General features: G+C 40.1%; 1 protein-coding gene across 6 annotated transcripts in view; it reads right to left on the reverse strand.

Annotated features, from left to right (window-relative positions):
• LOC140212548 (collagen alpha-6(VI) chain-like) overlaps positions 1–27,923 on the reverse strand; it is a 156,572-nt gene that overhangs the window by 85,139 nt on the left and 43,510 nt on the right. For all 6 annotated transcript variants that reach the window (XR_011889743.1, XM_072283503.1, XM_072283500.1 and 3 more), the window contains exons 9-17: positions 25,252–25,607; positions 12,854–12,932; positions 5,183–5,328; positions 4,827–4,919; positions 4,652–4,705; positions 568–639; positions 444–470; positions 306–350; positions 166–219 (exon numbers count right to left, since the gene is read on the reverse strand). Coding sequence is in view for 5 of the 6 variants with exons in the window: in XM_072283503.1 (XP_072139604.1) it covers positions 166–219; positions 306–350; positions 444–470; positions 568–639; positions 4,652–4,705; positions 4,827–4,919; positions 5,183–5,328; positions 12,854–12,932; positions 25,252–25,607 (926 nt within the window). In the remaining variant the exon portion in view is untranslated. The remainder of the gene's footprint in view (positions 1–165; positions 220–305; positions 351–443; positions 471–567; positions 640–4,651; positions 4,706–4,826; positions 4,920–5,182; positions 5,329–12,853; positions 12,933–25,251; positions 25,608–27,923) is intronic.

Below are 27,923 nucleotides of genomic sequence, written 5' to 3' on the forward strand. Positions count from 1 at the left end.
TCCATTTATTACTGTTGGTTAGAATTGGCAGATAGTTGGGACATGTAGAACAAACAATTACCCATCTTATCATTCGGTATCTGTTGAAACAGAGTAGTTCTGTGCAAGGAACAAACACAAGGTTCTTGGTTATAACTACTAACATAATTTTTAAAATGGTTTTACCAGTTTTCCGTTGTTGCCTTTTTCACCTGCAGTTCCAGGAGGACCTTGGACTCCCTGTTGGAAGAAGGCATTTTATGAATATTCAGAAGGTACTTGTAAGTAATCTTTCTGTACAAATATTTTATTAAAAAAAATTATACCTGCTCTCCAATCATTCCATCAATACCATGGTCACCATCGCTCCCCTGTTGTAATGGAACGCAGACTTTTAGTACACTACCAAGTTTTAGTATCAAAGTAAATATTCAAATCAAATGATCTTATTGTACCATATCTACCTTTTGTCCTCGATAACCTCTTCTTCCCTGAAATAGTTACATAATTGGTTATGAAATGGTAAGACTAAGAACCTACCTATATTTGATACATTACCATTAAAGTGACCAATAAGCACATTCTTACCTTTTCACCACTGTCACCCCGGCATCCATCGTAACCTCGAGTGCCATTATGTCCCGGTGGGCCTCTATCTCCCTAAGTAAAATATTCAACCTTTTCTTAATAGAGCAAGATACTTCAAAGTTCAAAACAAATTTAACATCAAAGTATGTATATGTCACCATATACTACCTTGCCATTCATTTTATTACAATCATTCACTGCAGAACGGAGAACAACAATAGAATCAATGAAAACACCCACACAAACAAAAACAAACAACAAGTGTACAAATTTTGCAGATAAAAATAAATAAAAATAACTAAATGAATAGTACTGAGAATATGAGTTGTAGAGTTTTTGAAAGCAAGTCCATAAGTTGTGGAATCCATTCAGAGTTGTGGTGAGTTAAGTTATCCACACTAGTTCAGAAGCCTGGTGGTTGAAGGGTAATAACTATTCCTGAACATGGTGGTGTGGGACCTAAAGCTCTTGTGCCTCCTTCCCAATGGCAGTAGTGAGAAGAGAGTATGTCCTGAATGGTGGAATAAATTCCTTAAAACTCAGTTATTATAGCAGCCACCAAAAGAGAAGATATCACACTAAACAGAGAGAAGGAATAGTCAGGGCTTGGAGAGAACATTTGACCACACACCATATCCTTACTCCATGAAGGTGCAAGTGTTTATATTAAATTGTCAGCCCTTTATATTATTTGTCACAAATGCAGTTCAACATTGGTCTCCTCATAACTGAAGCATGGAAGTTGAATAACCCTTCAGAGTGCTCATCTTTCCTGACCTGGGCTTGCCATTTCTCACTGTCCACTTTATGAATTTCCTAACTCACCTCTTGCCATGTCCTTTCTCAGGTGGCAACAGTGTGGAGAAAATATATTTCTCTCCAATTCTTCACAGTCCCCGCAGGTTCTCAAGAGAAACATCCGCATAGCAGGGTATAGGCCTTGAGCATTCAGAATTCATTACCATACCTTGTCTTTTCTTCTTTCCTTACAGTGATCCTCTAAATCTTTGGATTATCTCTTCTAACATTGAAACCGAGTTCACATCATGAAGATTCTCATCAAGGCTACTGTCAGAGAATACTGAGCAGGCAGCTTTTCAGATGAGCTGTATTTATTACTTCATTTGCCATGTTGTATCAAAGCATTGCAGCCCACCAAATCTGCTCATATTGTGTTTCTGAGTTAATATTGAATACAGTTAATTTTCCAGTTGGTATCATTACATGGATTGAGTTGTCAGAGGAAGTGGTCGAGGCAGGTACATTAACAGCATTTAAAAGTTACTTGGATGGGTACATGGATAAGAAGATTTTAAAGGGATATAGACCAAACATGGGCAAATGGTATCAGCTCAGAATCTTGGTTGGCATGGACCAATTGGACCAGAGGACCTGTTTCTCTGCTGTATGACTCTGACTTTATGACATAAAATTCATTTATTGAATTCACATCTGGAGCTGCATTTGATGTCCAAGGGAAAATAAATTTGGATCAAAGAAAGACAAAAAAAGTAGAATGCAAATGTTGGTAAAAGTTGGAAGATGGCAGGATACAGGGAAATACTGAAAAAAAAGTAAATTCTTATTATGATCAGACATTTGGTCTGCAAGTAGTTAAGAGATGAACCATTAACAGCAGGAAGGACATTGAGTCAGTAACAGCATTAGACACTTAAAATAACATAGACGATAATAAAATAGTTTACAAAACAGATTGTACTGAAAATTATGTGACAGCACAAAGAGCATGTGTTATATGAAGGCTTGCTTCAAGCAAACTTTCAACCACATCAACTGCATTTCATCTTCTAATTCCAGAGTGATAGCAGCTACCATGCGTCTGTCACATAAGGAAAAAATTGCCTTGTACACAGCATTCTAAATAATTTGCCCAATGTTTACAATCTGGCTCCGAGCTAAATAAATCTTTTAATATGTAAATAAGTACATTATAGCCTTCTGTAAATAGATTCATCTTAGGTATTGAGGAAGATTCTCCAGTCTGAGTCAAAGATTTATGCATAGTCTATTCCTCTTAAGTGAAAGCTGACAATGTAAAATGTCTTTCGATTCAAATATTTTTTCCATTCATTGGTGGGTTATGTACTTTGTTTAAATCAAACAGGGGAAATTCAAATACAATTTTGTGTACACAATGCAAGTAAACAGTAACAGATTACTTTGCAGTCTGTGACATTGAGCCAAACTGTTTATAATCCAATTTTCCTCATTTATTTCTTTGCACACTGCTACTCAAAATATTTAGTACTCTTGTTTTCTGATTGGATTATGACATTTTTACAGCAATATCTTCTATTGTTACTCGAGACACAGCAGGAGTGATGTGCAAATAGACACCATTTCCTAACATTCTCCCAATGTTTCGAATTATCTCTATTTAAAAACTAAAAGCTGGAGTTAGCTATGTGGGGATGGTATGAATTCTCCCCAACCAACAGACGACCACATATATAATATCAAGAAAATTAAATCTTCAAATTTGTTCCACTTAATGTTATTGGCACTAACTGTATATTTTCAAAAAACAGAATTAACAATACAAAGGAGATTTTGATTTAGTATTTATAACTTTTGATTATGTAGAACATTGATAGTATTAATTTTAATATAGTGTATTTTAACAAAATTTTGTTTATTTCAGCATCTGGAAACAATGGCTCAAGCTCTGAAATTAAAAGCATGACAAAAATGTGATCCCAGACACTTAACAATTCTACTAAACTCATCACAAAGTCTTGAAGTCAAAGCAAACAAGAAACTGCTCCTTGCAGGCATCTACTGAAATTCTCAATCCCCTCAAATGAATGGGAAATTAAATGAGTGGTATTAACGGCAACAAATTTGCTCTCACCTATTTTTGCTCTCTGTGAAACATCAGTTCTGTATCTGTTAAGTTTGTTTCAGTGAAGCAAACTTTGTCGGAACTTTGTAAAACAGTTTGAAGAAAATACGTTAAATTTTAACTTGCCAAAATCTGTATTTTATCAAATGGATATCTGCTCTGTCGGCGCCAGTAGCCAGTCATTTCTAGGGGCTTTGAACTCTGGGCTAATCACTTATGTACCGAGGTTTTTAAAAATGCAAACACGAGGAACTCTGCAGATGCTGGAAGTTCAAGCAACTTTGATCTATGCACCGAGGTAGTAGATTTCTTATAATAGATGAAGGCAATAAAGCATGGTGCGCATTGAACTTTAGTTAATAGTTCAGGAAAAAAATGTTTGGGATAAACACAACCGATTTAAATGTATGTTGCACACTCATCAATCAGTGTCAGGAGCTGCAGAGCTAAATATGTATTGTGAAGTAGATTTTAAAACTTAAGTTTAAAGTTAAGATTTTAAAAGCAAGTAGAAAGTAATCTGAAGTTTTGACACCCATGTCTCTCTGCACTGACCATACTCTTTGAATGCTAGAAATACTCATTAAGTCAGGCAGCAATGTAGAGAGAGAAGCAGAGTCAACTTTTTAATAATGATATTTCATTATAAGTCCTTTAATATTCAGATGAATGATCACTGATCTAAACTACTGACATTGATTCCCACACTATTTGATGCTTTTTCTGGTTTTTATTCAGATTTCCATCATTTATCATTTACTTTGCATTTTGATTGCTTTGCATTGAATTTATAGCCATGAGGGTACATGATATTAACTAACGTGGATCTGACAAACTTTACTCAGACACTCAGTTAATGCCTGGACCTTCCTTCTTCTCCTGACATAAGAATGGTGCCTCAAAATGGTTCCAACCATTACCTCCCTCCATCAAGCAGATGCTATTGATCAGCTGCCCAAGTTGAGATCAACCCCGAAGGTAACAAAGTATGAAGTGGCCTAACATTCTGGAGAAAAATTATTTAAACTATTCATTGCTGGAAGGTCCCCACATTGGCTTCTTTACTGTGCATGGATGTGTACGCTAAAAATTTCTTTAATGTGTTGCCTGATAAATGCCACAGAGCTCAGAAAGAAACAAAAGCAGCTTAATTTCACTTCAAGAAAAAAAGGAAAGCAGATGACAACCTTTTAGAAATAGCTATCAAAATTACCAACTTACTGGTGCTCCTTCTTCTCCTGGGAAGCCCATATATCCCTTTGGACCCTGACGTGCCTAAAATACCATCAAAATTCTATTAGAGGATGAAAGAGAAACGGGATTGTACTTTGTGTACTTGAGCTTTATGAACAAATAGTAGGAAAAACTGCTGAAAAAGCATAGATTATTCACTTACTTTCTGTCCTTTTCTTCCTTGCAAACCAATTGCCCCGGATTCTCCAAAACACGTACAAAGGGCCTTACAACACTTTGTTTCCATAACTGCACTCTGAAAAGGAAACAATACAACTTTAATAATTTTTAAAATGAAAAAGAAATACCTTGAAAAATTAATTTCTAAATGCGATTATTACTGAACAGCAGATACTTCACCAGAGAAATATATGAAAAATCAATATTAGGATCAATCTCAAACAATATCATTAAATCCTCATTGAGTAACTGGTTCAATGTTGCTTCAGGTCCTATTTTCCTATAGAAAGTGATGCAAAATATGAGCAAATCTGCCCTCTTTTTATCAGGACCACTTACTATTTGTTTAAGCAAAGAGTTCTCAATATCATCCATTTCAATTGACAATTGTTGTCTGTATCCAGATCCAGTCCCAAAGTCGAGAAGAAAAACCTCATCAATATTCACAGTATCTTGCAGAAGCACAGTAATGAATGCATTGATCCCTGTAATTATAAAATAAAAACTCTTTATTGCATTTTACCGTAACATCAAAAATCCCATTTAGTTGATAAAATGAAAGATAAAGTAGCAGAATAAAGTTTAAAGAAACTTTATAAAATAGGTGCACAAATGGACCATAATGGAAATAATAATGAAGATTAAATTCAGTACTCAGCAGAAATATATTTGTTCTTACAAATCAATATTGGGCTATATAACACCCCTTGCCTTATCCCATTCCTTGGTGGGCTTTACAGACTACTTTTAACATTCAAGGAGGAATAGGATGTCAGGATCAATGGCCCACATTATCCTATCATATGGGACAATGTATCTTTCCACCACTCATCTGCAGGGTTCAGTCTCATCCATGCATGTCCATGAATTCCTTCCTCCATACTCCTTGTTCCTCTACCCTATAGAGGAGTATTTTTCTCTCTCGGAGATGGGAGGTCTATGACAAGCACCCTTATAAGAAGTGCCGCTGATGAGCGCTATGACCGCGGCCTGTCAGGATAATCATTGTGCCAGACTGCTAGGACTAGATTAGGTATTCCAGGAGGTATTTCCCCTGCTACCTCACTAGGGAGTGCATTCTATGTGATGATGATGAAATCATGTGGCCCAATATCAGGAACAGAATGGATGCCACACGGTATTGCCTCCGCCATCTTCCCTCCTGGGTAGTTGGAACAGGCGTACCCACGGCATGCAGCCTAGTCCATACAACTCCGCTGCCTTCAGTCTCACCAGTAAACCGGACTTGCAGTATCCTATATTACCGATGTCCAACAGGGTCTTGCAATCACAAGACAAACATCCAAGACAGTCACCTGCTGGTAAACAGCACACCACCTTCGTGCATTGACTCCAATGCCTTTCTGTAGCAGACAGCAAAACAGTCCGCAACAAGTCCAGCTCGTCCGCTGATGGGGTAGACTTGTAGTACTCGAAGTTCTTAACATCCTGCAGTGTCTTGCAGTCAAAGAGAGGATGTTTGAAAAAAGATAATAGCACCATTGGTTGAAGCAAGAGAGGCCATCGTGTCTGAGTGCGTTGTGCTTGCTGACTGCTGCTGAATAAGGAGAGTCAGGATTGTTCCTTTAGCCGTCTTCCTGCTGATGTGGTGTGCCATCGATTTCATCACCAGAACAGGAACCTTTATCGATCACAAGCAATTTGTCACAGCTAATGTGAACCTACATACAGATGCACACACGATTTCGCAAAAACCGTGATGATACTATTATCCTGTGAGAATCTGAAGCTAAGCATGTTTTTGCATGAGGAAACAGAATTAAAGCTTGATTATGAGTGGCAAAGGGATACTTCCTTCAAAGCTGGTTGCTGACATCAGAATGGAACCTCCTACAGGGAACAAGAGTGCCATGTAAAGTTCCATATGACTACCAACAGGCTATTGATCAGCCTTCTCTTCTCCTCATCTGCCCATCACCTCCCTCTGATGTCCTTCCCCCTTCCCTCTTTCGCATGGTCCACTTTTCTCTCCTATCAGAGGCCTCTTCTACCTATCACTTCTCAGCACATCCCCCCCCACTCTCAACTAAATGGTTTCACCTATCACCGGCCATCTTGTATTCTTTCCCCTCCCCTCACCTTCTTATTCTGGCTTCTGTTCCCTTCCTTTACAGTCCTGATGAAGGGTCTTGGCCCAAAACATTGACCGTTTATTCTCCTCCATAGATATTGCCTGGCCCACTGAGTTCCTCCAGCATTTTGTGTGTGTTGCTCAAGATTTCCAGCATCTGCAGAATCCTTTGTGTTTATAACTTGAAAATAATATACTCAGGCTCTTTAAGTTCAATGTTCTAATAAAGTCAATATGCTTCTTCAGAGACGTTTTTATTTCTGTCGCCAGGCATCTCTGATTTCCTTCCATCCGTCTCCTCTTGATAGAAGGGCAGAAGTGTTTCTTTCATAGCCTGCTGTTGCAGTTTTGGTCAAATTGTGATCAAATTTGCTCAAATGTTGATATCTCTTTGCCTGCTAGGACTGCTCTGTGAGTGAATACCATGCCGAAGCAGTGAGTGTCAGCTGTAAATGGGTGTGAGGAAATATATAGAAAGTGAAGACTAATATGATGCATAGCATTTGGCAAGGCAGAATGAGGAAAAGAGGGTGATAAAAGGCAAACAGACATAAACAAATCATAACTGAAGACTAACATAATATATTTAGATTAGTTAAAATGATTGGCCCCACGGCACTTGAGTTTGGGCACAATGCTTCTACAGCTCACATCCTCTTCTACCTCCAGCCACACCTTCATGAAGGCAGCAGCTTTCTTCCTTCTGTTGATGGGAAAGATGACTGATCTCCCCTTTTGAGACTTCAGAGAATCAAATAAAGCACCATGGCCTTGCTCTCAATCATTTTGTGCACAAAACCTTGTCACTATTTCAGAATAATTCAAAGAATGTTTACACTCTGACGCCTACAGTAAGTCTTTATAAAGTCCATTCTTTCAAACTTATAATGAGTAGATTCAACTAAACTGCTGGACGAATTTCCCAGACTGACTCATAGATCTTGTGTGTGGTCTACTCCTTTAAATCAGCTGCATAATATAATTAGTCTTATAACTTTAAAAGTTTTAATAGTAAACTGCTATGTGAAGTTATGAGATATTCTTAGTTCCATTTAGTGAACATAAATGAAAATAAACAGTAGTAGACTTTTATGCAGCTGATAATATTAAAACTATTTTATCTATAGCCCCACACATCAAAGTTGCTGGTGAACGCAGCAGGCCAGGCAGCATCTGTAGGAAGAGGTGCAGTCGACGTTTCAGGCCGAGACCCTTCGTCAGGACTATCTAGCCCAATTGCTTTAGTTTATCTTTGCATGTTAAACTTCAAGGCAAGATATTTAAAATATTTATATCCTGTCTGGATGGGAAGGTATTAGGAGCAACATCCTGCTATTTGCTACTTGGGACGCAGTGGCAGTGAAATGCAATTGTAGACAGTTTTTTAAAATTATCCCCAGTGTTCTCAGGTTGTCTGCCATAATAATGAAAAATATGTAGTTTACTGAGTGGATATTATGAATCCTCCAGAACTGAAAGATTACCAAATCTGTATTTTCAAGAAAATTAACTCTTCAAAACTTATGTGCCTTGATGCTTTTGGGTCTTACTGTTACAAATAAACAAATGCATTTTAAAACAGATGCAACTATATAAAGTTCAATTTGATTACGCATTTTAAAACAGGTGTAATTATATAAATTTCAATTCTATTGTCACCAATGACTAGACCATTAATTTTGTTTTTTAAAGGACCACAACATTGACACTAATGACATAGGAGGAGGAGAAGATGGCAGCGCGACACAGCTTGCAGCGGCCACTCTGGTGAATGATATCTGTTATCTGTCAAGTAGGGTGCCGTGCACAATCCTGATTTGATGGAGAGAGACGTGAGAGTACGGAGGAACATCTGGTGAAACTTCTGAAATGTCTGCTTTGCTGCCACTGCTACTGTGTGATACAGAATCTCCGGAGGGAAAGGCACCGAGTCCTCGGCTTTGCTTGTTGCTTGGCGACCGGGGCAGGTCAAAGCGCTCGGCAGAGATGGTGCTCGGTGCTCGGTGCCGGAGGGCTAGTCGGAGGCTCAAGGTTTTTGGACGGACTCAGAGTTGGCTGCGGTCGGGTGCTTCCAATGCATCGGCAAGTTTGCGGCGCTTCCGTCTGCGTGAGATAATGGGGCTATCGGGAATTGAGACTTTTTTTTACCATGCCCATGGTCTGCTCTTCATCAAATTACGGTATTGCTTTGCACTGTTGTAACTATATGTTATAATTATGTAGTTTTGTCAGTTTAGTCTTGGTTTGTCCTGTGTTTCTGTGATATCTTTCTGAGGGAACATGGTATCATTTTTTAATGCATGCATTTCTAAATGACAATAAATGAGGACTGAGTGTCCTCATAATCTAATCTAATCTAAACCCTATTCAGAAGGTGGGGGGGGCATGTTTTAATGGAGGAGGAAAGAGGGAAAAGGAGTTTTTCCCAACAGAAGGTCAGTAAGCAGATATGGAAGTTAGAATCTTGGAACAAGACCATAAAACCATAAGACATGGGAGCAGATTCAGCCCATCAAGTCTACTCTGTCATTCCATCATGGCTGATCCCAGATCCCACTCAAACCCATACACCTGTCTTCTCACCATGTTCTTTGATCCCCTGACCAATCAGGAAACAATCAACTTCGGTCCTAAATATACACATGGACTTGGTCTCCACCGCAGTTTGTGGCAAAGCATTCCACAGATTTACTACTCTCTGGCTAAAAAAAATTCCTCCTTACCTCTGTTCTAAAGGGTCACCCCTCAATTTTGAAGCTGTGCTCTCTAATTCTGGATACCCCCACCAGAGGAAACATCCTCACCACATCCACCCTATCTAGTCCTTTCAACGTTGGGTAGGTTTCAATGAGATCCCCCCCCCCCACCACATTCTTCTGAATTCCAGTGAGTTCAGGCCCAAGGCTGCCAAATGCTCCTCATATATTAACCATGTTATTCCCGGAATCATATGTTAACCCCTTCAATCCCAGAATCGTCCTCGTGAATCTCCTCTGGACTCTCTGCAATGACAACACACTCTTTCTGAGATTTGGGGTCCAAAACTGTTGACAATACTCTAAGTGCAGCCTGACTAGTGTCTTATAAAGGCTCAGCATTATCTCCTTGCTTTTATATTCTATTCCCCTTGAAATAAATGCCAACATTGCATTTGCCTTCTTTAACATACTCAACCTGTAAATTAGCCTTCTGGGAGTCTTACACAAGGACTCCTAAGTTCCTCTGCACCTCTGATGTTTGAATTTTCTCCCCATTTCGATAATAGTCCGCATTATTGTACCTTTTACCATTTCCCAACACTGTATTCCATCTGCCAATTTTTGCCCATTCTTCCAATTTGTTTCAGTCTTATTGCAATTTCATTGCCTCCTCAGCACTACATACCCCTCCAGCTATCTTCATATCATCCACAAACTTTGCCACAAAGCCACCAATTCCATTATCTAAATCATTGACAAACAATGTGAAAAGTAGCGGTCCCAATATTGACCCCCGAAGATCGCCATTAGTCACCGGCAGCCAAGCAGAAAAGGCCCCTTTTATTCCCACTCGCTGCCTCCTGACTGCCAACCATTCTGCTATCCATGCCACTATCTTTCCTGTAATGCCATGGGATTTTATCTTGTTAAGCAGCATCATGTGTGCCACCTTATCAAATGCCTTCTGAAAATTTAAGTAAATGACATCTGCTGCCTCCCCTTTGTCCACCCTGCTTGTTACTTCCTCAAAGAACTCTAACAGATTTATCAGGCAAGATTTCCCTTTACAGAAACCATGCTAGGACTTTGACTTTGACTATTTTATCATTAGTCTCCAAGTACCTCGCAACCTCATGCTTAATAATACAACACTTTCCCAACCTAACTAGCCTATAATTTCCTTTCTTTTGCCTTCTTCCCTGCTTAAAGAGTGGAGTGACATTTGCAGTCTCCCAGTCCTCCAAGATCATGCCAGAATCATAAACTTAGGTGATTCAACTGGAAATTGCAATTATAAAGACAAGGCTTAGAACATGTTGGTACATTTGATTTGAACTAGATTTAGGAGAGAAAAAAAGTCCTTTCAGTAGAGAGAGAGAGAGAGAGAGAGAGGGAGAGGGAGAGAGCTGCTATTTGGAATTAATGTAGGTTTTTGCAGAAGAGAACATACAGTGAACAACAGGGGTCTCCAGAGTCATTCCCCGCTGTTTGGAGTACACTCAGGAGATATTGTTGCATGATTCTGCACACTGTCTGCTCAACAATAACCAGTAATGTTACATCCTAACTCATTAATCCCAATAACATTACTGTATATGGGCAAATAAAATCTAACAGCTCTTACCAATGGAGTGCCTGTTCCAACCTTTGACACTATACTTACAGGCTGTATCTTGCCAGATTGCTCAAGGAGAAACACTTACCTCAGCAAAACTTCAGTAAGGATGTCCTCACTGTGTCACAATTGTAAACACATAGCAAAGAAATGACTGCATTTTTCTGAATGCTAAATTGTACATTTTAACGTGTTGGGATGGCATTGCCCCATAGCAAGGTTGAAGCAGTAAGCAAGTTTGAAAGCACATGTACTACTGAAAATGATTCTGTGATAATCCCAAGATTTATTGTTGTTACTTGGAAAAGGATTTGAGGATGCTTCTGGCACTGTCAAATACTTGCATGGATTAGGTACGATGATAAAAGTTCATTTCTACAGATCATTGTCCACAATGAAATTGCACAAGCTTGGCCTGGTTATCTGCAGATGTGGAGTTAGTAGAGTAATCTGCCCTACAGAGGGAGGAAGGATCTGAAAATGTCATGCGTAGCTCTTTGTGAGGATTACAAATGGTAATGGGCTTTTTTTTCCATGCATTAAAATTGAATCCAGGAGGAGGAAATACACATGTGTGTCCTTAAGATCCAGTACAGATGTGTGTCCTTAGGATCCAGTACTAGTAAGGTATTCCTAGACTCTCACAATCAGAGAAACTCCCTTTGTCCTAGCCATCGAACTTTTGCTACAACTTAAAAAAACAACTAGACTTTCTCTTTCAGACATAAAACATTGATTCTGTTCCTCTCTCCACAGGTTTGGCCTGATCTGCTGAATATTTCCGGCATTTTCTGTTTTTACCCTATAAGACAGTGTGGGATTTAAAGAGGGTGGGAGCAGCTCTGAATTTTTCTTTTTAGTCCTTTTTCCCAAAAGCAATATTTCTCACAGAGACACCTATCACCGCACAGTTAAGATAATTTTAAATATTAATCTTAGTCAATGAGCCTGTCTGAATTGCTCGAAGATGACACTGCCCACTTACACTGTGCCAAAATATCAAGGTGAATTAGTGAAATTATCTGAGGTGGGCACCTTCTACCAAAGGTGAGGTACAGCCAGGGTGAAGGATATGTTCTACCCAGTCCAATATCTGTAAATTAGGGATTTCAAGGCCAGGTTCAATCACTCTTGCTCATTTTGCAGAATCAACATTACTTGGACAATCCACTGAAACTCCTACAGTTTGTTGTTTTCCAGCTTTTTTCATACACCAGTTTATCCAGTCATATTTGGATAAGAAATTAATTCCTTATTCTTATAAATTAATCCAATGTCCCCTGGATTCTGGTTTTAAATCGTAATTCTTCATACATGGGACTGGATCTTACTTGCTCCAACCACAAAGCTGGCAAAATGATTATGAAGGTCATAATGCTAGGCTCATATTACGTAAATATTTCCAACTAGTAAAATCAAGAAGTACAAATTGTTCATGTGGACTAATGCGTCAAATTCTCCAGCTGCATTTTAGCTGTACAATGTCCTTGATGTTTTTTGGAATTAAATGTGTGCACCAATAAAAATATAAATTCATCCCTTATGGGTTAACTTAACAGGTCTAAAACAGTCAACATTTCAAATCGAAATGAAAATGGACTTACCTTTAGCATGCATTACATTTGAAAATTGATGAAGCCCCTCCGCTGTGCCATGCCATCCGTCTGTGAATAACAGCACCACCTATGAAGAGAATATAATTAAATGCAGAGCTGTTGCGGCTAAATTGAATATAAAATATTTCTTTCTTTCTTCTTTTATCAGTTCAGTTAAATTTTCATTTCCATTAGCCGCAATAATATTAAACTGTAGGAACTTACATAGATTTTAGGACAGAGACAGACCAATTACTGTGACTGGTTTAGCCAGGAATTTATAACCCCCATTAGACAATGTGAGGGTCAAGATTTTTATGCAGAAAGTGGTAGGTGCCCGCATTGCATCATCAGGTGAAATAGTGGAATAAGGTAGAGTCATGAAGTTGAAGAGGCTACAGATAATTCAAGTTCAAAAAAAAATTGTTCGATTGTTCTATGTTGGTTGCAGTACACAAGTGTATTGGAGAACAAAATAATTGTTATCCCAGATCTGAGGCAGCATAAAAAAAGATAAGGAACACAATAATAAAATACTACAATAAATACAAATAAATAAGATAGCCTATGTACATAGATTGATTCAGGTCCATAAAGTGACACTAGGCACAGGAATGTCCACACATAAGGTATCTGAGAGGAAATGATAAAGTAGTGGTGGTAGGGAGTGTGGAGGGATGGTTTAGGGGGTGGAGGTGTGGACCAGCCTCACTTCTTGGGGAAAGTATCTGTATTTGAATCTGATTGCCCTGGCAGGGATGCTACACAGCCTGCTCCCTGATGGGAATGGGACAAACAGTCCAGGAACAGGGTGGGTGTGATCCTTTATGATGTGACTGGCCCTTTTCCAGCACCTTTCTGTGTATATATGTATGTATGTAAGAAATGACATAATTTTTCACAGGGGAGATCACTCTGCTTGGCAGGTGAGACTTGTGGTCTCTCCTCTTGGTTTCCTCATCCACAACAACATCTGATGAACCCTCGTTTCTGTATCTCCAGTGACCCCTTTCTTTTTGCCCTTCCATTCATCCAGCTGGGCTTTGGGCTTTGCATCTACTTTTACACACTGCTGTTTATCCCCCACTTGAATTTCGTGCAATAAGCTTAATGTATGCAAAGTAGATTCTGGTTCTTTATACTCAAAAAAGCTGAATGCTTGCAACTTTTTGGAAGCTCCTTGAATTCTCTTCCAGCTTAAAACAAAGCCACATTTCGCAAGTAGCTGTTTGATCTACATATCAGAAGCTTTTTCAAATCTGTTGCCTACAAAATCTATTGTAGTCAGACCACTATTTTCATCACTTTCACGATTCCTCGGAGCAGCATGGTCCTTCCTTGGTCCAATATGTTTTCCATCCAGAGGTACGGGTGTTGGCACTGACACCTGTTGATCCTCTGTTGGGCAACAGTCCATGTTGTCAGCATGGGGATAATTGTGGCATCGTCCAGTATCTTTCTTAACTCACTTCCAGTTGGCTCCATTTCATGGAATGTGGCATGGAAGTTGTAGATTGTTCTCCAATCAAGTTGTAGTTGTCTCAGCTATTTACATACCCATGATGCTGGTCATCCTGTTTCTTCTGCATATGATCTCAATGTGGCTTGTTGGTTGTTGTATTTCACTGTTACAGATGTTATTCCCACAGGAGTTATCCTTTCTCTGGGATAAGTTCTTAGTTGGATATCTGCAAGCTTCAGTTTTTTTAATGTTTCAAATGCCATTCAACACTAATTTTGTGGAATGGCTGAACAGGTGAGGCAGTGCCTGACTCCATTTTAATTAATTTGCCGTTCACTTCTGGCATAAACAATATTGCTTGTCTATTGTTAATTTTGACACTGTAAATCTCAAGGCTATACAGTCCATAGTCACCCTCATCATTATCAGACTTTTCATTAACAGCATGCAGATTAGTGCTCTTTTTGAAAATGTAATTTGACTTTTTTTTTTATCTTTTTCTCTTCTGTACACAATCCACTTATTTTTGTCTGACGAACATGCTCTTTGCATGTAACCTACTTTGTTGCACCTTTTGCAAGTTTTGGCTTTAAACCTACATTGGTCTGGTGTCTGTGAGTCCCTGCCACAACGGTAACACAATTTTCTTCAGCCAGGCCAATTTCTGTTCAGATGCTGCAATTTTGTTTATGCTCTCTTTCGTTTCTGACTAAAAACTCAATTGTGTTTCTGTCTGCGGTTTCCATTGAAACAATGATTTCAATTGCTCTTTTAAATGTAAGTTGTGCTTCAGTTAGGAGCTATTTTTGAATCCTCTCTTGAAAGATTCCACAAACGAAAAGATCTCTTAGTACATTATTAAGCCCATTACCGAGCTGACAAAGCTTAGACAATCTCTTCAATTCAGCCAATTTAGCTGAAATGGATGCCCCTTCCTTTTGATTCTGCTTATGAAACCTAAAGGGTTCAGCAATCAACAAATATGCTTCCATTACTTTGATAATATCAGCAAAACTCATTTCTGCTGGTTTGGTTGGAGCAGTCAATCTTCGAAGCAAACTGTATGAGCAAATGCCCCCCAAAAATTGGTACTCATTTCTCATTGGCTATTTCAATTGCTTCAAAATATTTTTGAATTAGCTCAGTAAACCTGTGCAATCAAACTCATCAATCTTTCTGACACAGCCAGCCATTTCTGCTTTTATTCATGATTTATTATCATCTGGTACTCACTCTTTATGAACCCATAGATTATCTGTTTTATGCTCTTTCTTTATTAAAACTCGATCATGGCTTTCCTTCTGAAGAACATGTGCTGCGCTGCGTTATGCTGGTTTTAACTCAACTGTCTCTGCACAAGCTGTTTTTTTTGTGAATTTGTCCTCTCCTCACTGATTTTTTTTTAGTTTGAACATCTCACTGTGCTTCAACAGGTTGATGGTCATCCTGAGTTCATTTTAAAAATAGCTCTTTCCTAATGTTATGGTTTTTTATCTTCAAAACTAATTCAAAGGAAGACTTAGGAGTCCAGAAATGTGGATTGTAACTTGGAATTTACTTTAAGTGAGGTGCACATGTATCACAATGAATTATTTAAAGGAATAAGATTGCCTAATCAAATATGACTCAAGGTTTACTCAAATATTACTGAAGTGTTAAATACACAATGGGCTGGTACCAGTGATGCATTGGGCAGTGTAGACTACCTGTCGTAGAGCCTTCTTGTCTGCTGCAGATCAGTTTCTGTACCATGCAGCGATGTAGCTTGTTAGGATGTCCTCGTCTGCACATCTGTGGAAGATCATGAGGTCATGGTGGCCATTGTCAGGGCAGCCATTGTTGGGAGTAGGCCAGTGGTGAGAGTAGGAGTACAGTATTAGGCTTTGGCTCAAAGGAGGCTTCGGCTTGAAAAGGGTGTTGGCTGTGGGTAAGATTCTGTTAAGGTACCCTTTTTTTCTCTCTTACTGTACCTAGTGTAGTAAATAGCTGTTGTGTGCTCTTAATGCCAGATATTGGAGTCCTGGGAGATCCAGATTCTCTCAGGGCACTACATCTGTGTGAAATGCATCCAGCTACAGCTCGTTGTAGACCGTGTTATGGATCTGGAGCAGCAGCTGGATAACCTTTGGCTTGTACGGGAGAGTGAGGAGATAATCGATCGGAGTTACAGGGAAGTAGTCACCCCTAAGTTGCAGGAGACGAGTAGCTGGGTGACTGTCAGGAGAAATGGAAATGTGAATAGGCAATTAACACAGAACACTCCTGTGGCCAGTCCTCTCAATAATAATTATGCCACTTTGGATACTGTTATGGGGCATGACCTCCCAGGGGAATGGCATGGAGACCAGGTTACTGGCACTAAACCATAGTGCAGAAGGGAAAGAGGATATGAGGGGAGTGGGAGTGATAAGGGACTCAGTAGTCAGGGGAATAGACAGGAGATTCTGTAGTCATGATTGGGACACCTGAATGGTATGTGCTGCCTCCCTGGTGGCCAGGGTCAGGGATGTCCCGGATCGTGTCCGCAGCATTTTGGAGAGGGAGGGAGAGCAGCTAGATATCTTGATACATATTGGTACCAATGACATAGGAAGGAAAAGCAAAGAGGTCTTGAAAAGAGAATTTAGAGAGGTAGGTAGAAAGCTGAGAGGCAGGACCTCCAGTAATTTCTGGATTCCTCCCTGTGCCACATGCCAGTGAGGGTAGAAACAGGATGATCTGGCAGATAAATGTGTAGCTGAGAAGCTGGTGCAGAGGGCATGGCTTCAGGTTAGAAACATAGAAAAACCTACAGCACAATACAGGCCCTTCGGCCCACAAAGTTGTGCCAAACATGTCCTTACCTTAGAAATTACCTAGGGCTTACCCATAGCCATCTATTTTTCTGAGATCCATGTACTTGTCCAGGAGTCTCTTAAAAGACCCTATTGTATCCACCTCCACCACCGTCACCGGCAGCCCATTCCACATACTCACCACTCTCTGTGTAAAAAAGTTACCCCTGACCTCACCTCTGTACCTACTTCTAAGTACCTTAAAACTGTGCCCTCTCGTGCTAGCCATTTCAGCCCTGGGAAAAAGCCTCCTGACTATCCACATGATCAATGCCTTTCATCTTCTTATACACCTCTGTCAGGTCACCTCTCATCCTCTGTCGTTCCAAGGAAATAAGGCCAAGTTCACTCAACCTATTCTCATAAGGCATGCTCCCCAATCTAGGTGACATCCTTGTAAATCTCCTCTGCACCCTTTCTATGGTTTCCACATCCTTCCTGTAGTGAGGTGACCAGAACTGAGCACAGTACTCCAAGTAGGGTCTGACCAGGGTGCTATATAGCTGCAACATTACTTCTCGGCTCCTAAACTCAATTTCACGATTGCTGAAGGCCAATACACCATACACCTTTTTAAACACAGAGTCAACCTGCACAGCTGCTTTGAACATCCTATGGACTCGGACCCCAAGATCCCTCTGACCCTCCACACTGCCAGGAGTCTCACCATTAATACTATATTCTGCCATCATATTTCACCTACTGAAGTGAACCACTTCACACTTATCTGGGTTGAACTTCATCTGCCATTTCTCAGCCCAGTTTTGCATCCTATCAATGTCCTGCTGTAAGCTCTGACGGCCCTCCACACTATTCACAACACCCCCAACCTTTGTGTCATCAGCAAACTTACTAACCCATCCCTCCACTTTCTCATCCAGGTCATTTATAAAAATCACGAAGAGTAAAGGTCCCAGAACAGATCCCTGAGGCACACCACTTGTCACTGACCTCCATGCAGAATATAATACGTCTACAACCACTCTTTGCCTTCTGTTGGCAAGCCAGTTCTGGATCCACAAAGCAATGTCCCCTTGGATCCCATGCCTCCTTATTTTCTCAATAAGCCTTGCATGGGGTACCTTGTCAAATGCCTTGCTGAAATCCATATAAACTACATCTACTGCTCTACCTTCATCAATGTGTTTAGTCACATCCTCAAAAAATTCAATCAGGTTGTAAGGCACGACCTGCCTTTGACAAAGCCACGCTGAAGATTCCTAATCATATTATGCCTCTCCAAATGTTCATAAATCCTGCCTCTCAGAATCTTCTCCATCAACTTACCAACCACTGAAGTAAGACTCACTGGTCTATAATTTCCTGGGCTATCTCAACTCCCTTTCTTGAATAACGGAACAACATCCGCAACCCTCCAATTCTCCAGAACTTCTCTCGTCCCTATTGGTGATGCAAAGATCATCGCCAGAGGCTCAGCAATTTCCTCCTTTGCCTTGCACAGTAGCCTGGAGTACATCTCATCTAGTCCCGGTGACTTATCCAACTTGATGCTTTCCAAAAGCTCCAGCACATCCTCTTTCCTAATATCTACATGCTCAAGCTTTTCAGTCCACTGTAAGTCATCCCTCCAATCAGCAAGATCCTTTTCCGTAGTGAATACTGAAGCAAAGTACTCATGAAGTACCTCCGCTATCTCCTCTGGTTCCATACACACTTTTCCACTGTTACACTTGATTGGTCCTATTCTTTCACATCTTATCCTCTTGCTCTTCACATACTTGTAGAATGCCTTGGGGTTTTCCTTAATCTTGTCCACCAAGGCCTCCTCAAGGTCCCTTCTGGCTTTCCTAATTTCTTTCTTAAGCTCCTTCCTGCTAGCCTTATTATCTTCTAGATCTCTATCATTAACTAGTTTTTTGAAATTTCAGTAAGCTCTTCTTTTCTTCTTGACTAGAGTTACAACAGCCTTTGTACACCAATGTTTCCTGTACCCTACCACCCTTTCCCTCTCTCATTGGAACGTACCTATGCTGAACTCCACGGAAATGTCCCCTGAATATTTGCTACATTTCTTCCATACATTTCTCTGAGAACATCTGTTCCCAATTTATGCTTCCAATTTCCTGCCTGATAGCCTCATATTTCTCCTTACTCTAATTAAACACTTTCTTAACTTTTCTATTCCTATCCCTCTCCAATGTTATGATAAAGGAGATAGAATTGTGATCACTAGCTCCAAAATGCTCTTCCACTGAGAGATCTGACACCTGACCAGGTTCATTTCCAAATACTAGATCAAGTACAGTCTCTCCTCTTGTAGGCTTACCTACATATTGTGTCAAGAAACCTTCTTGAACACATCTAACAAACTCTACCCCATCTAAACCCCTCGCTCTAGGGACATGCCAATCAATATTTGGAAAATTAAAATCTCCCACCACGACAACCCTGTTATTAGTATACCTTTCAAGAATCTGTCTCCCTATCTGCTTCTTGATGTCCCTGTTACTATTGGGTGGTCTATAAAAAACACCCAGTAGAGTTATTGACCTCTTCCTGTTCCTAACTTCCACCCACAAAGACTCCATAGACACTCCCTCCATGTCCTTCTCCTTTTCTGCAGCCATGACGCTATCTCTAATCAACAGTGCCTTATCCCCACCTCTTTTGCCTCCCTCTCTCTCCTTTCTGAAACATCTAAAGCCTGGTACTTGAAGTAACCATTCCTGCCCCTGAGCCATCTAAGTCTCTGTAATGGCCACAACATCATCTCCAAGTACTGATCCACGCTCTGAGCTCATCCGCTTTGTTCATAATACTCCTTGCATTAAAACAGACACATCTCAAGCCATCAGTCTGAGCGCGTCTCTTCTCTGTCACCTGCCTATCCTCCCTCTCTCACTGTCTCCAAGCTTTCTCTATTTGTGAGCCAACTGCCTCTTCCTCCTTGGATATTTGGGATCTCCTCTGGGAGAGGTATGACCCGTTCAAAGTGACGGGTTGCACCTGAATCTGAGGGGGTCTAATATTCTTGTGGGCAGGTTTATTACAGCTGTTGGTGAGCGTTTTTAACTAATTTGGCAGGGGTTTGGAAATCAGAGTGAAGGGACTCAGGACAGGAAGAATAGTAATAAAGCAAAGATAGCGTGCCGTCAGATTGTCAGGAAGGGCAGGCAGATGGTTGGACAAAATTGCAGCCAGCAGGGTGAGTATCAGTACATTAGAGATGTAGAATCAAAACCGGTGGCAAACACAGTACTCAAAGTGCTATATCTCAATGCATGGAGTATAAGAAATAAGGTGGATGATCTTGTTGCACTATTATAGGTTGTAAGGTATGATATTGTGGCCATCACTGAATCGCGGCTGAAGGATGGTTATAGTTGGAAGTTGAATGTCCAATGTTACCCATTGTATCGGAGAAATAGGAAGGTCGGCAGAGGGGGTGATATGGCTCTGCTGGTAAAGAATGGCATCAAATCAGTAGAAAGATATGACATTGGATCAGAAGATCTTGAATCCTTGTGAGTTGAGTTAAGAAACTGCAAGGTAAAATGACTCTGTTAGCAGTTATATGCTGGCCTCCTGACAGTAGCTGGGATGTGGACCACAGATTACATTGGGAAATAGTAAAGGCGTGTCAAAAGGGCATTGTTATGATAGTCATGGGAGATTTCAACATGCAGGTCGATTGGGAAAATCAGGTTGGTAATGGATCTCAAGAGAGTGGGCTTGTTGAATGCCTACGAGATGGCTTTTTAAAGCCATTTATCATTGCGCCTACTAGGGGATCAGCTATACTAGATTGGGTGTCATGAAATGAAGTGGAAGTGATTAGGGATCTTAAGGTAAAAGAACCCTTAGGAGACAGTGATCACAATATGATTCAGCTCAACTTGAAATTTGATAGGGAGAAAGTAAAGTCTGACATAGCAGTATTTCAGCAGAGTAAAGGAAATTACAGTGGTATGAGAGAGGAGTTGGCCAAAGGTAAATTAGAAGGAGCTGCTGGCAGAGCAGCAAAGGTGTGAATTTCTGGGAAAAATGAGGGAGGTGCAGGATAGATGTATTCCAAAAACAAAGAAATACTCAAATTGCAAAATAGTACAACTGTCGCTGACGAAGAAAGTCAAAGCTAATGTAAAAGCAAAATAGAAGGCATACAATAACACACAGATTTGCAGTAAGACAGAGGACAGGGAAGCTTTTAAAAACCTATAGAGAGCAACTAAGAAAATCATATGGAGGGAAAAGATGAAATATGAAAGTAAGCTAGCAAACAATATCAAAGTGAATAGTAAAAGGTTTTTCAAGTACGTTAAAAATAAAAGAGAGATGAGAGTGGATATAGGACCGCTAGAAAATGAGGCTGGAGAAATAATAATGGAAGACAAGGAAATGGCAGATGAACTAAATAAGTATTTTGTATCAGTCTTCACTGTGGAAGATACTGCCAGATGTTAAAGGGTGTGAGGGAAGAGAAGAGAATGCAGTTACCATTATAAAAAGGTGCTCAAAAAGCTGAAAGGCCTCAGGGTACATAAGTCACCCAGACCAGATGAACTGCACCCCACCCTAGGGTTCTGAAGGAGGTAGCTGTAGAGATTGTGGAGGTATTAGTAATGATCTTTCAAAAATCATTGGACTCTGGCATGGTGCCAGAGGACTGGAAAATTGCAAATGTCACTCAACTCTTTAAGAGAGGAGAAAAGCAGCAGAAAGGAAATTAAAACAATTAGCCTGACCTCAGTGGTTGGGAAGATGTTAGAGTCAATTGTTAAGGATATGGTTGTGGAGACTTGGTGATACAGGACAAGATAGGACAAAGTCAGCATGGTTTCCTTAAGGTAAAAGCTTGCCTGACATACCTGTTGAGGAGGCTTCAAGTAGGATAGATAAAGGGGATGCAGTGGATGTTGTATATCTGGACTTTCAGAATGCCCTTGACAGGAAAGTTACTGGCATGGTTAGACTATTGCCAATTGGTAGGAGGCAGTGAGTAGGAACAAAAGGAGCAAAACACACAAAATGCTGGAGGAGCTAAGCAGGCCAGGCAGCATCTATGGAAAAGAGTACAGTCAATGTCTCAGGCCGAAACCCTTTGGCAGGACTGGACAGGAATAAAAGGATAATTTTCTGGTTGGCTGCCAGTGACTAGTAGTGTTCCACAGGGGTCAGTGTTGGAACCACTTTTTATGATGAATATCAATGACTTAGATGATAGAATAGATGGCTTTGTTGATATGAAGATTGGTAGAGGGGCAGGTAGTGCTGAGGAAACTAGTAGGTGGCAGAAGTACTTAGACAGATTAGGAGAATGGGCAAGAAATCGGCGAATGAAATTCAATGTTGGAAAATGCATGTTCATGCACTTTGGTAGAAGATGTAAATGTGCAGCCTATTTTCTAAATGAGGAGAAAATCTAAAAATCTGAGATGCAAAAGGGACTTGGGAGTCCTTGTGCAGAACCCTAAAGGTTAACTTGCATGTAGAATCAGTGGTGAGAAAGGCAAATGCAATGTTAGCATTCATTTCCAAGAAGTCTAGAATACAAGAGCAGGGATGTGATGCTGAGGCTTCATAAGGCACTGGTAAGGCCCCACCTCGAGTAATGTGAACATTTCTCGGCTAAGAAAAGATGTACTGGCTTTAGAGAGGGTTCAGAGAAGGTTCATAAGGAAGATTCCGGAAATGAACGGGTTATCTACAAAGAACGTTTCATGGCTCAGGGTCTGTATTCACTGGAATTTAGAAGGATGAGGGGGACCTCACTGAAACCTTTTGAATGTTGAAAGTCCTAGACAGAGTAGATGTGGAAAGGATATTTCCCATGGTGGGGGAGTGTAGGACAAGAGGGCACATCCTCAGGATAGAGGGCCGTCCATTTAAAGCAGAGATACGGAGAAAATTCTTTCACCAGAGAGTGGTGAATTAGTGGAATTTATTACCACAGGTAGTTGTGGAGGCCAGGTCATTGGGTGTATTTAAGGTAGAGCTTGATAGGTTCTTGATAGGACATGGTATCAAAGGTTATGGGGAGAAGGCCGGAGAGTGAGGCTGAGGAGGAAAAGAAAAAGATCAGCCATGATTAAATAGTGGAGCAGACTCGATGGGCCAAATGGCCTAATTCTACTCCTATGTCTTATGATCTTATGGTGTATAGACGTGCATAGTCCATCTCTCTTCAGCCTCCTCAGAAGGCAGAGGCATTGGTGGGTTTTCCTGATTTTGTAGGATGTGTTCTGGGACTCTCAGGAGTTTGCAGCTGCTCGCAGTTTCCCCTGCTGTGCTGCTGCTATCTTGTTAACATCGAGAAAGAAATGATTTGCCTGGCACCAAGGCTCAAGTTCTCTCACCTCCTCTCAGTAGGCCATCTCATCATAGCTGGTGATAAGCCCACTACATAGACACATGGGAGGAAAAGAATTTGGATGATACACAGGAGGATATTTGGCATAACATTATGGACCCAATGCTCTGTCCAGTGCTATGCTGTTCTATGCTCTCTGAGTCTCCTTCCATTCTATATACTTTAGTTTAGCATGTGAGAATATTCCTTTTTATTCCTTTCCCTTTCTATTACTTGTCTAATAACTTTTTAATGGCAACTGGTTTCAACACACCCTGTGTCAGTAAGTTCCAAATTCTAAGATCTCTCCAAGTAAATAAACTGCTCCAGTTTGCTGTTTGATTCAATATTCAATATGTAGTTCCCAGGTTTCACAAGTGCAAACAAGTTTCTGTAGCTAATCTGTTCAACACATTTACAATGTTAAAGAATTCTCAGTTTCCTAGAGGGAAAGCTCCTAAAGTGCTTTCCAGCCTGTGCGGTTGATTAGCAAACAAATTTTTCAGATCAGAGTGTCCAAAAACTGTGTTGTCGACTATCTACGATGTTACAGTAACATCTGGATGCCATACTCCAAAAATTGGGGGGAGAACAGGAATCAACTGCACTGCTTTCAACACATTCTGAAATTATGTTGGATGGCTAGACGCAATCAAAATTCTCACATCCTGATTTTGCAGTTGGTACATATAGCACAGTCAGTGATCCATAGTGTATATTCATCAGATGGGAGAATTTCGAAAGAGGTTCTCAATGGAGGTTACACTTCAGGGAAAAGGTCAATTCAGTGCCCAAATTTGTGCTTTAAAGACATCTGTAAAAGGGACATTAAGGTGTTGGGTGTCAATGTGAACAATTGAAAATGCAGTTGAACAGCATCACAGTCAGTGAAACCACAAACTATGCAAAGGTCTTCATTAGGACAAAGAGTTGCAAACATCCTGTGTAGTGAAGAGTACCTGCAGGAAGATCAAACAGTACACGCACACACATACACACACACACACACACAAACACACACACACACACACACACAAACACACACACACACACACACACACACACACACAAAACAGTTAAGTCCACCTTCGAGGGCAGCAGATGAAGTAGGAATTGTAACTGCCTCATGGGGCTCTTACACTCTATATGGCAGTGACAATTTGTGTGTTTTCCAGCAGACTCAGGATATTCACTGGGTGTAAGTCCCCACTTCATAATCTCTCCAACCTACAATAATAACTCGACCAAAAATAATGGGGCTTTACATAGCTTACATTGTCTGGTGTAGATTTGAAAATTATAGTAAAATTAGATGAATTTTGAAAATTTCATAATTATTAAATAATATGAAATAGTAACATCACAGGAAAAAGCATGTATCTGCAGCTAGCTACAGGCAATTACGTAGGTTATAGACAGTTTAACCACTTTTAGATTACAATTGCAGCAAGATTTGAATTATTTTTTTATAAACATGTTTGTTTTATTGCTCTCCTAAGTCTCCTTAAGAACCTCTAGGTTCAAAATTCTTGATTTGCCAAAACTGATATCTCTGAAGTCATTGAACTCAGACTTAAGAGTATTTGCACATATTAATGAGGCATATCAAATGCTTAATTAAACAAGATAATGGTGTGGAGAGAACTTTGTACTATTTGATTTAATAATTGGGGAGCATTTTTGTTTTGAATTACTCCTCTCAAAAAATAAAGCATTCTTGCAATGTATCTGTCTCACATATGCTACTGGCAGGATTAAGAAGTTTTAAAAGGTTGCATATAAATGGCTATAATATTCTTACCTTTGCATTTGCAGTTGAATCCCGAAATCTTTCTGGAAATGATTTCAGTAATTTTGCATTCAATTCAATTCTATCATCTGTTTGCACGTCTAGCAATTTAACTACAATTAATGGGTTGAACTCTTCAAATTCAGTTTCAAAGATAGACCTGCCAGTGGTGCTTATTATATGAAAGCCCACTCTGATATTTAACTTAGAAGCAGATACACAGCTGATGTTTTTCACAGACGTGATTTCCCTCAGTATTTGTCCAAGCTTTGCTTGTAGTTTTTGCTGGCCAGTGAATATGTCCCGTACACCAGTTCTTCTTGCTAAAGCAAACCCCACCACAATGTCTATCTTGCATGCTGGATCCTCTATAAATTGAAGAATGCATTCTTAGTTATATTTCAATAAATTTTGTCCAGTAAAGTTCAAAGTAAGTAACCTCATAAATAACTTTTGAGAAGTTGTCTTATGAAAATAGGAGAGAACCCTATCTCAGCACACACATTTCTTCTTCAGACAAAATAGCTGAAATTTTATTCTCATGACTATATAATATAAAGGGAAGAACGGAGGGTAAATTGCACAAGATTTATTTGTAATTTTCAAAGATAAACAATCAAAATCTGTGTTACTTATCAGGGAAAATGTCATGGCAGAGATCAAATAGGACTGACTGGAGGCTGTGTAAGTGGAACTGAGGAATAAGAAAAAGATGACATTGCTAATGGAATTATATTATAGACCTCTCAATAGTCAGCAGGACTTACAAGCGCAAATGTGTAGAGAAATAGCAGACAATTACAAGAAAAGTAAGTTTGCGTTAGTCGGTAGTTTTAGCTTTCCATATATTGACAGTAACTCCCATACTGTAAAAGGACTTGATTAGATAGAGTTCATAAAATGTTTTCAGAGAATTTTCCTTAATATATAGACGTCCCGACTAGAGAGAGTGGCTTTCCTGTTAGAGAACGAGACAGAGCAGGTAGACAGAAGGGTGTGTAGGAGAACACTTTGGATCTAGTGATCATAATTCCATTAGTTTTATGACAACTATGGACAAGAATAGGACTGGCCCTCAGTTTGATATTCTAAAGTGCAGAAATGCCAATTTTGATGGCTTCAGGAAGGATATGGCAGGTATGGATTGGGACAGGGTATTTACTATCAAAGGGATGCTTATTCAGTGGAAGGCCTTCAAAAGTGAAATGTTGGGAATACAGAGTTTCTACAGACTTACCATTCAAATAAAATGCAAGGTGAAGAGGTTGAGCGAACCTTGATTTTCAAGGGATATTGAGGCACTGGTTAAGAAGAAGGAGGTGCATGGCAGGAACAGATAGCAAAAAACAAATGAGGCACTTGAGTATAAGAAATATAAGAGAACACGAGGGAAATCAGGAGGGCTAAAAGAAGGTTGCTCTAGCAGACTAGGTGAAGGAGAATCCCAAGAGCAGCTAACAGATACATTAAAAGCCGAGGGATAGCAAAGGACAACATTGATACTCTTAAAGATCAGCACGGTTATCTATGCATGGGGCCAAAAGAGATGCGGGACATCTTAAATGCAATATTTTCATCTGTATTTAATAGGAGACAGAACAGAGTCTATGTAACTGAGGCAGAAGAGTAGTGAGGTCATGGACCATAACTGGATTACAGAAGAGGAGGTGTTTACAGTCTTGAGGCAAATTAGGGTGGTCTGACAAGCTTCCCTCAAACCTTGGGAGATGATAGTGCAGAAATTGTAGGGGTCCTGGCAGAGGTACTTAAAATGTCCTTAGCCAAGGGTGAAGTGCTGGAGGACTGGGGGACAGCTTGATCCATTTTTCAAAAAAAGGCTCTGAGAATAAACTGAGAAATTATAAACCTGTGAGCTTGATGTCAGTAGTGGGTAAATGATTGGAAGGTAGGGACAGGATATACAAATATTTGTCCTGTCAGAGTCTGATTAGGGTGTATAGACTCCGGTCTATTCTGGGGATGGCCAACAGGGCCAGACATGGTTCAATAAAAGTTTTTTTCAGAACTGATTGGACTCTCTTGTTACTGATCATTGACTGCACATTTCCAATCAATGCCTGTGTACTTTATTTTATGTTGTGTTTTTTTGTTTTTTTTTGTGTGGGCCCTTTAGTGTTTTCTTGAGGTCTGCTTACTGCCTGCCATTTCTAGCTCTTATTTGTGCCTCAAAGCTTTGTGTTCGGATTACTGCATTTTTCACTTGGACTGGTTGCCTGGTTTTGCCCATCTTGGCTAAAAGAAAGTCAAACTTGCTTTTGAATCTGCACATCAACTCCTGTGTGCATCATGGTTTCTGCAACTGGGTTCCCTCACAACTCTCAGTAGTACAGTGGTAGAGTGTTGGGCTTTGAACCCAGTGACCTGAAACTGATTCCCAATCAAGCCATTTCTCTTACATAGGGATGGTCTACAGGGCTTTGTGTGTGGTAGATTGTGTCTAACTAATCTTATAAACCTTTCCATAGAGGTTAACAGGACATTTGATGAAGGAAAGACGATGGATGTTGTCTGCATGGTCTTCAGCAAGGCCTTTGACAAAGTCCCATAAAGAAAGATGGTTAAGAAAATTCAGCTAGTTGGCATTTAGGGGAAAGGATTTAATTGATCTTAGAATAGGTTAAAAGGTTAAAGCAACAGTGTGGGGTGAAAGGCCTGTACTATGT

Source organism: Mobula birostris, chromosome 19 (genome assembly GCF_030028105.1).
Source record: "Mobula birostris isolate sMobBir1 chromosome 19, sMobBir1.hap1, whole genome shotgun sequence".
Lineage (NCBI taxonomy): Eukaryota > Metazoa > Chordata > Chondrichthyes > Myliobatiformes > Myliobatidae > Mobula > Mobula birostris.